This window comes from Colossoma macropomum, unplaced genomic scaffold (genome assembly GCF_904425465.1).
Source record: "Colossoma macropomum unplaced genomic scaffold, Colossoma_macropomum, whole genome shotgun sequence".
In the NCBI taxonomy this organism is placed as follows: Eukaryota; Metazoa; Chordata; class Actinopteri; order Characiformes; family Serrasalmidae; genus Colossoma; species Colossoma macropomum.
Genome location: NW_023495586.1, coordinates 31,654 through 40,911, shown reverse-complemented (window position 1 = coordinate 40,911; position 9,258 = coordinate 31,654). Strand labels below are relative to the sequence as shown.

General features: G+C 36.8%; 1 protein-coding gene across 2 annotated transcripts; it reads left to right on the top strand.

The window, feature by feature from the left end:
* Positions 1-909: 909 nt before the first annotated feature.
* LOC118802487 lies at positions 910-7,063 on the top strand. Of its 2 annotated transcripts, XM_036563029.1 has the most exons (6): positions 910-1,059; positions 1,171-1,240; positions 6,029-6,146; positions 6,228-6,267; positions 6,385-6,584; positions 6,672-7,063. In XM_036563029.1, the coding sequence occupies exons 1-6, from the start codon at positions 946-948 to the stop codon at positions 6,793-6,795; spliced, it is 666 nt and encodes a 221-aa protein (XP_036418922.1). In that variant the 5' UTR covers positions 910-945; the 3' UTR covers positions 6,796-7,063. The 2 variants fall into 2 exon arrangements, 1 of the variants encoding a protein (XP_036418922.1); XR_005006688.1 differs by lacking the exon at positions 6,029-6,146 and having other exon boundaries at positions 910-1,240.
* The last annotated feature ends 2,195 nt before the right edge of the window (positions 7,064-9,258 follow it).

Sequence of the window (9,258 nt, the reverse complement as noted above, 5' to 3'; positions counted from 1 at the left end):
GGTTGTACGTGTGTACAACTGTTCAAAGCTATATTTTCTAGCAATGGCTAGTGTTTTTGAGTTAGCTGAAACTTTCAGAAACAGTCAGTACAGAAACATTTGGCAGGGTCACTATGGATCCCATGAAAAGATTTAAGCAAAAACTGGGGGGCAATGTTTATTGGGCCCCTAATATGCATACTGACAGAACTGTACACACATGATCCCATTTCTGAACAACATAGTTCACCAGTTAGATTATATCAACACTACACAGCTACTTTATATCCCTCTTATTCATAATGCAGCTCATCCATGAAAACTGTTTTCAGACGGATCCTTCAACCTACAGTGCAATATATATATCATCATTAAAAACCTTAAATAGGTAATGTAAACATGTAGGTTAATGTTAGATGCTAGTAGGTGGAGCGGTGTGCCTTAAGAACATCTGTTTGTTTAAGACATAAAAAAGTGAGTAAACAAGCAAGTTACATTGTCATTTTATATTAATTAAATGTATTCATTTGTATGGGGGGCTCATTATGTTTATTTGTGCTGGAGCCCACAAGGTCACAGTTACACCGCTGCCATCAGTAGCAGATATTGACCCACAGTTTCCCACAGCAGAATATGAAGATTTTGCCAAAGACATCTAGGTATATATGTGGCTTGTTGTTCATGTTCCCCAAGAAGCAAAGCAACAGCAAAATGCACAGTGAGAACAGTGAAGATCCTGCTGAAGAAACAGTAGGAACTCCATAAAGCCCTGATATCATACAGCGTCTACCCTTATTCACAGCTTCACCCTCTGAGTAAGGGTAGATGCTGTAAGCTGAAAAAAGAAAAATAACTTTTTTGGTTAAGAAATGCTAATCACACTTTAACATGTCTGTGTTCTTGGATAAAAAAAGGATGTGACTTTAAGCTAAAAGAGGGAAGTGACATCATACAAAATGCACAAACATGTTTTCCGGGTCTCTGCTGCTCATAACAGCTTATAAGTGTAGGACGTGTAAGAGTGAGCAGAGTAGTGAGCAGGTCTCTTACCTCTCAGAGCTGAGAGAGAGACTCTGCTTGGTAATTTATTCTAATCAGGATTCCTTTTTCTTGATACTTTTCTAGTCAACTTTTTGCCTTATTCTGTATTCTTTATCCTTTTACAACTTAAAGAACTGAGTATTTTTGAAGGGTGAAGCTGTCATGACCTCCAGAACATCAGGGAATATCACAGCAGCAGTGATCCTCATATTACTGAAAGGTAAACTTTTACACTTCTATTCATTTGTGTGATCATAAAGGTAGAAACTCTTTAATACAGCTTGTTTAACTGCAGCCTGTTTGTTTTAGAACACTTTATAAAGTTGAATGATTCAGGCAGCAGTTAGACCAACACTATTTAATTGCAGGGCAGTTCAGTTTTCCTGCTCAAACACTCCTTTTTTAATTAGCAGGTTTAGTGGGAGTGTTTGGGCAGGAAAATGACCAAACTGCAGGACACTGTCCCTCCAGGATTGGACTGAAATATTCTGAACTAGATTTTTTGCAAACAAGCTTTAGAAAAAACAGCTGTAGTAGCAACTGAATTATAACTGCATTTTTTCTTCCAGTGCCTGTGTTTTAAACTGCACAAATCTCCACATAACCTTGTTTAAACAGTTTTAATACTGAGTTCTGTTATTTAAAGCTTACAGATCTTTATCATCAGAGCTTGTTTGTGAATTTTAATTTGTATAAAGCACCACATCAGCTATTTTAAACTGCAGTCACTTCCTCTGTGGTTATGACATCACCAGCCAACTTAACACATCTTTGTGTTTCTTATGGAAACTGCAGCAGTAGTTGACACAACAGTCCAGCAATAGATCAGCTTTTGCTGCTAGCTGGTTTCAGATGGTCTAAGCTGGTCTTTAATGGTCAAGGTGGTTGACAAGCTGAAAATCCATCTGGACTATGTGAAAACATACACTATGCTAGTCAAACAGTTGGTTATTTTGGTAGAGCAGCTTAGCTGCCTGACCAGAATAGGTTCCGTTAAGCTTGATGGCTCAACTGTCTACTATTAGGACCTTGACCAAGCAGTTTAATTAGTTTAAGCTGGTCAAGCTGTTTCTTCAGCAGGGCCTGTAATCTCACTCTGTCAGAAACCATGAGAGTTTCTCCTCACATCTAAGGCTATTACAGTTTGATATTTTAACAGTATGATAACCCAGTAAAAAATGCCCACAATTTCACATTATCACGGCGTTTAAAACTGAAAATTAAAAGAAAAAACATTTACCTGAACCCTGCTACTCTGCATTTATATGGGGAATTCATGACAACTGACAACATAAGACATCTGCTGTGACATGTTTATGGTGTGATCATGCCAGTGTTATGTAGCAAGATTCAGGTAGTGTTACTGAAAAGATTGCATTATTACGCTTTAAAACAATGAAAATAAATAAAATGTAACAAAGAGACTACTTTTCCTTTGTTATGGTATGTTTAGAGAATACTCTGGCCTGAATTAATGTAAAGGAATCAGCTACTATTATGATCCACACAGATATGTATTAACTCTTCCAAAACATTTTACACAGATCTGTTCTGTTTCAGCACTAGAGTTTAAACCATCCCAGCAGAAAACAATGTCTATAGAAATTGCCTCAATTTCATCTTAGCCTAGAATGAATGGGGTCTGTTAACTGAGTTCCAATGAAATTTTCACAGATATAAATCTAAATATAGCCACAAGCGGCAATGAGCGGGTTCAAGCACGCAACAGCAGCATGGGCCCTTCTGCAGGTTTAACCCATTAGGCCTAAAAAGGCCTCAAGCTTTTGGTTTAGCCCATTAGGCCTAAAAAGGCCTCGAGCTTTTCGTTTAGCCCATTAGACCTAATAAGGCCTCAAGCTTTTCGTTTAGCCCATTAGACCTAAAAAGGCCTCAAACTATGGGTCTTATTCATAGGCAGAGTGAATAGAACTGATAGGAAGTCAGTTCATCAAAAGGACTTCAGTTGCCAGAAACAAGAAGCAGTGGTGTTTTAAACACATTATAGGTTTGCATTCATATGTACTGGTCTACACTGCTTTGTAGAACATCCAAGAAGTTGCACTTGCACAGTGGATTGGTTCTATATTTAAGCCATTGATTTCTTGTAGGCCATAATGAGGCCCAATTCACTTATAAGAGACCCTATTGGTGTGAGGAGCTCAGTGAAAGTGGGTCAGAATTAGTGAAAAGGCCACAGTATGGTATGATTTTTGATCAGGGACCATATCCAAAGACGTTCACTAAGTTTTGGTCAGAATGACCTTTTGACCTTTGTATAATAAGCCTTTGTATAGTGAAATCTTTGAATGAATAAGCCAAAATAAAAGACAAGCAGTGCAATTTTTGACATAACATGTAAATTGAAAGTTGTTCATGTGAGTGACCTGAGTCACACGGCACCAATCGTTTATATGTCGACCTTGTAATAACATTGTAATAGCATTTTAATTGATTTTTAAGTCTTTTGGGGTGCTAAAGCGCCCCCTAAAGGCCAATCTGGCTTACACCATTATAGTCTAAATATGTAAATATCCGTAAAGTTTGGAGATGATCTGACCAATGACTGTTGAGTTATAGCAAATCAAGCTAGCAATGCCATGTTTGCAGTAATTAATTGGTTGATCCTCAATACACTGAGTGGAACAGTCAAAATGTTTTTGATAATTCTTGAGGATCATTGTCTTCTGAATCTTATGGTACTAATTTGATGAAAATTGGCAAAACATCCAGAGACTACCTCAGAATGTCCTCACAAATGTGTCTGTCAAGTTTGAAATTTTTTGGCTGAAGGGTTATCGAGTTACAGAATTTTTAATTAATTCTGAATTATTTTGAATTTATCCAGAAGGGTTCATTTGCATATGACAGCCATGTTGTTTAGAAAAGTCAAAATGTTTCTGATAATTATTGACCTTCAGGCTCTTCTGAATTTTTTGACACCAAAAACTTGAGGATTGGGCAAAAATTGTAGGACTAGTTCGAAAAAGTATGTTTAGCATATTATGCAAATTAGCTCAAAATCTAAGTGGGCGGAGCTAAATGGTCCAAATGGCAAAGTTGTTTGTTTGGACCCAAGGAACTTGGAAATAAATATGGCTTGTCTGGCAAAAATCTGGTTTAGGAGTTATAGACCCAAACGCGTTGACCTGCGCTGTAGCGCCCCCTTGTGGCCGACTGGGCTGATTTCTTGCGCCTGAGTAGTGGGAGGGACTACTACCTATTGACCAAGTTTCAAGTCTCTAGGACTTACGGTTTGGGCTGTGCGTTCCGTTTCAGGGCAGAAAAGGAATAGGAAGAAAAATCTTGACAAAAACAATAGGGTTCAATGCATTGCATGCTTAAACCCTAAAAAGAGGGAGGGGGGGGTCCATACATAGTTCCGCTAACACAGTGCTACATTTACCATGTAACAGCAGCAAACAGATGACAAATGCAAGTAAAAAACTCTTCACATCACAATAAACTATACAAAGAACTAATTCATTATTAAGCACAGGGCAGTATAGACATAACATTAAACAGTGGATAGCAGCAATTACTATAGTCTATGTGGACACTGATAATTACTGACAGTCCTTAGCAGTTTTAAACATTGTCTAAAATACAGACAATGTGTGCAGATTAAAGTGTCTGTACACATAAAGCGAGTGATGAGTGATATCTCATATAAAGTGACTGAGTGCAGCAGATGTAGTTTAACAGATGAAAGTGAAGAATAGTGCTAAGGTAACATTTTCAGACTGCTGTTCAATCTGAAGGTGTCGTGGGTCTTCAGGTAAATCTGTTCAGCAGCTGTTCAATTTCCTGTGAGAATAAACGGTTCATCAATCTGGACGTCATGGTCTGGATGCTATATAGCTCCTTCTCATATAGAAGAGGTGTAAACAGTCCATGTGAGGGAAACTCGACCCAGTGATGGACTGGGCAGTCTTCACCACCCACTGCAGTGCTTTCCTGTCTCAGATGGGGCAGTTCCTGTAGCAGACAGTGATGCCAAGCATTAAAAAAACAATTTCATGAGTAATGGGGTTTGGGGTGAGTACAAGAATCATGACTGTAATTAAGGAATAAATCCCTTTACAGCTTCATAGTCATTAGAGAAAGAGAGTTACTGTCATGTGTCTCCAAAATGGTAACTTTGCAGAAGAAGGCACAAACACACTTTACTTTTAGTGTAAGTCAACATTACAATTATTACATAATCACCTGATCACAACTATTTGAGCAGATTGCAGTTATTTTCCACCATACAACTAAAGTACTAGCTTCTGACTTGGTTCTGTGTTGGTGCTATTAAGTAATGAGTATTGTTTGTTTATTTGAACTCGAGCTGTGTTTGTCATCATTTGGAAGGTACTAAGTATCTTCAGCTAGGAAGTAAGACAGCTCATCAGCTCATTTTGCCACTTGTACTGTAATAGTTGCATTCAAAGAAAAAAAAGGCAAATTGGTAATTGCAGTTAATGGCAATAAATCGTCAGCTAAAATGTCATGACTAGGACAGGCCTGGTAAAAAGACTTTTATCCAACTAATTTTGGACTAGTTGTATTTGTCCATTCATTATGAAATTTACACACAATTTAAAGGGCAATTTGCGTTTCTAAATTATGTTTAAAAAACAAATAAAAATGACAAATATGGAGATACAAGTGACAGCAGTGATATGTACTGCCTGCCATAAGTGTTTTTCCTTTACTCTTATGTTCATTTGTTTAAACATTAAAATGACAATCATGTGATAAAATTACAGAATGCTTGACTCCTCATGTTAAGTGAGTGTAAATATTGAAGCAGTAATCTAACCACTGATTGTTTAGATGCTTCCTGTTGCACTGACTGAACATATGTGACAATTGAATGTGTCATTTTTAAGAATTACATTTTTAGTCCTTGTTCCTGATAATTGCTTTTGCAGTCAGTGCACATAAACAAACACTGTAATTACAGTCATATTTATCTTTGTTCTTCTCTGTAAGTGATGATGAGGCTGATGGTTTATTTGTGAAGGTGCTGAAGGTTCAGAGCAGAGCTCACTGTTAAAGCTGCTCACAGTGGGAGTCGTGGCCTTTCTGGGAGTGGTGGTCTTTTTGGCTCTAATATTCATTATAGCAGCTCTGTGGATGTGGTATGTGAACTGTTAATGAGATGCATTTAATTTTACACGAATTTTAAAGTTTTCAGCTTGTATGAACTGAGCTGGTTGTAGGAGTAAAAAAGGCCACAGCAGCGCTGAGGAGACTGAACAGGTGAGCATGTTAGAGAGGAGAGATTGAGTGACCAAATAATCATATTATTTATTTATTCTGTGTTTTCTCTCTCTCTCTCTCTCTCTCTCTCTCTCTCTCTCTCTCTCTCTCTCTCAGCGAGACGCTGCTGCTGTGTACGATAACATTTCAGCACAGCTGTTTCAGCCTGCAAACAGAGAAGATGATCAGGACGACATTCACTACTCCAGTGTTTATTTCAGACCCTCTCACTCACAGGAAGAGCCTCCATTCCTCACTGCTAAACTTCCTCTAGACTCCACAGAAGAGGAGGATGTTCAGCACGCTGCTGTGAACCAGTGAGTAAATCATGCCATTACAACTGTACTGATTTTGAAGAGATTTAGTTTAGGACATTTATCTAGTTCATCTCTTCATGTTCTCAGGTCTCTATTGGCTGAAGCAGCTGATGATCCATCTCAGACCTACAGCCAGATTCAAAAACACAAACATGCAGAAGCTCTGGATCCTGGAAAAAAAGCTGAGCTGTTCACTGTAAAGCAAACCTGAAGATTAAAGAAACTCAGCTGACAAAAGAAATTAGAGAAAAACAGACTCAGTGTATTTTAGTGCTCTTTACTGATCAGTTCTAAAACTGAATGTTTAAGGCATCAATTTCCTCAAACTGTTTAGGGGACCTGTTGAATATAAAGCCGTATGTAAAACCATGACTAATGCAACTACCAGACCAAAACACAGGTTCATATTTATTTTCTTTCTTTTGTTTGGTCAGCTTGAATTAACCACCTTCAGAGTTTAATGCAGAAACTAACTTCAGAGGTGAACTAACAGCAAAACACATATAAAACAAAACAAACAAATGAATCTGTCATAAAAAGTATAACACACTGATTTTAAGTCAGGTTTACATTACATGAGTCCTGGCTCTGATTCACAGACTCTGCTGATCTGCTTCAGTCTGCAGATTTAGAGTCAGTCAGAGTCGATGCTTAACACAGAAAATCAACAAGTGTACAAATTAAAGAACACATCCTCCATGATGTAGCTGAGCAACTTTGATTTATATTTCAGTTCAGTGCTCGAAGCAATTTAGAAACATTCTATGAATAAAGTTTCTTATTTTAGTTTATTCAACTTTGTGTTTTTATTTAATTTTATTTCCATTTATTGCTCAGTTGAATTTTTCAATAAAAACTATTTTATATATTTCTGTTTGTCTTTTATATATAACTCCTAAACTTTGGAATATGATACAGACAATATTACGAATAAAAGCTCTGTAAATGTTTTTAAATCTAGATTTAAACACTTTTCTTTAGGCTCCTTTTGGGTCTTTTTACTTTAAATTATTTAATCTTTAACATAATTATTTCATTTATTTAGTCTTTCATTTAAATGTAATGTTTATTCTGGTATCTTATTAATGCTTGAGATTTAGTAATAAAAATGAAAAGTGCTATATAAAGTTTGAGTCAGTGAATTTCTTTTTAAGCTTTTATTCAGTTTTATTCAGTTTTGATTCACAGAAGAGTTTCTGCTCTTTTGTCATATTTTAATAGCTGTGAGTAGAAGAGAAGTGTGTTGCCATGTTGTAAAAGACAAAATCCTTAAAACAATCTGGGGGTAAATAAAAGCTGTCTTGATGAAACAGAACTCCTTGTAGAACATTAAAGGACCTATAAACCTCTGCATGAGTTTCCTCATCTGGAGAAGGAAAACAGTTACAACACACTCAGAGATTCTTATGAACAGAGTCTGAGGTTAGTGGAGTGTTAATGTTTCTTTTGCAAAGTCTGCATAAATGTGAGTTTAACTGTGCAGTTCAGTGAAGATCATCACAAAGAGACTTTCATCACCACCTTTACAAACAGAGACTCTGGTGACAGACAGTCTACATCACTATCAGTACATCACTATCAGAGAAACAAACAAAACACTCTGCTGTCCCACTCAGAGAGAGTCACTGTGGGCTTCAGCACACCAACGCTGAGAAGCTTCGCTCCTCTCATCAAAGTGGACATCAGTGGAGAGCCCATCCCCAAACATCCTAAGAGGCCACGACAGTAAAGAGACCAGAACTCTGTTTATTTTTTATTATTGTTATTGTTTATTTTTTATTATTATTATTGTATAGAGTATTATCTCTGTGGTTAATATTGAGTGGTAACACATTATTTGGAAAGCCCTACTGTAGATGCTTTGAAGATGCTTATTGTTAATGCTAATTTGATTCCTTAAATTCAACTAAATATCTTTGTGATTCATCTTAACTTTGACTAACCCTAAACCTGGTCCAAATCCTAATTCTGCCCCAGAGCTGTTCAAACAGTGTCTTAACAGTCTCATCTATTGGGGGCTGTTCAAATAAAGTGGAACGAGGTAAGCTTTTTCTGTATTTGTGTCTTTTTGTGTCCTGAGGTGAGGAAAGTTAAGGTTCATTTCAATATGTTTTCTGTTTCTGGGTCTTCTTTTTTGTTACCAGAGATCTGGATATTTGTAAAGTGTGTTTTGAAGATATTTCTATGTGCAGTGTCTCATCACTGTGTTTTTTGCAGGTCTCTCACTGGATCTGTAGTTACCTTGCATGCTGTTCATAATATAGTGTTTATAGTGCAATTTTATATTATTTGTAGTTGTAAAAATAGATCTGAAATATAAATTCATTATAATTAATAGTAATGTTAGATGTGACATTAGTGATTTGCTGTAAATGACTAAAATGATGGAGAAACTTGTACACAACCAAGAATTATGAATCTTTCATACTGGCGATGTAGTAATCAAATCCTGAGACCGAAATGACTATAAAAAGATCATTACAGTATATTTAACATTTAATAATAAATAATGAACAGAATTCATGAAATACTGAATGAAACATTTAAAAGCAGCTGTTGGTTTGAGAGCTCGTCCCATGTTGCTCTGCTCTGCTCTGATCTCTCTCTGCTTATAGTGAAGCTTAAAGTGGTCAGATTAGGAGGAGACGCTGCTCCTGTTTCTGTCTTTTATGTT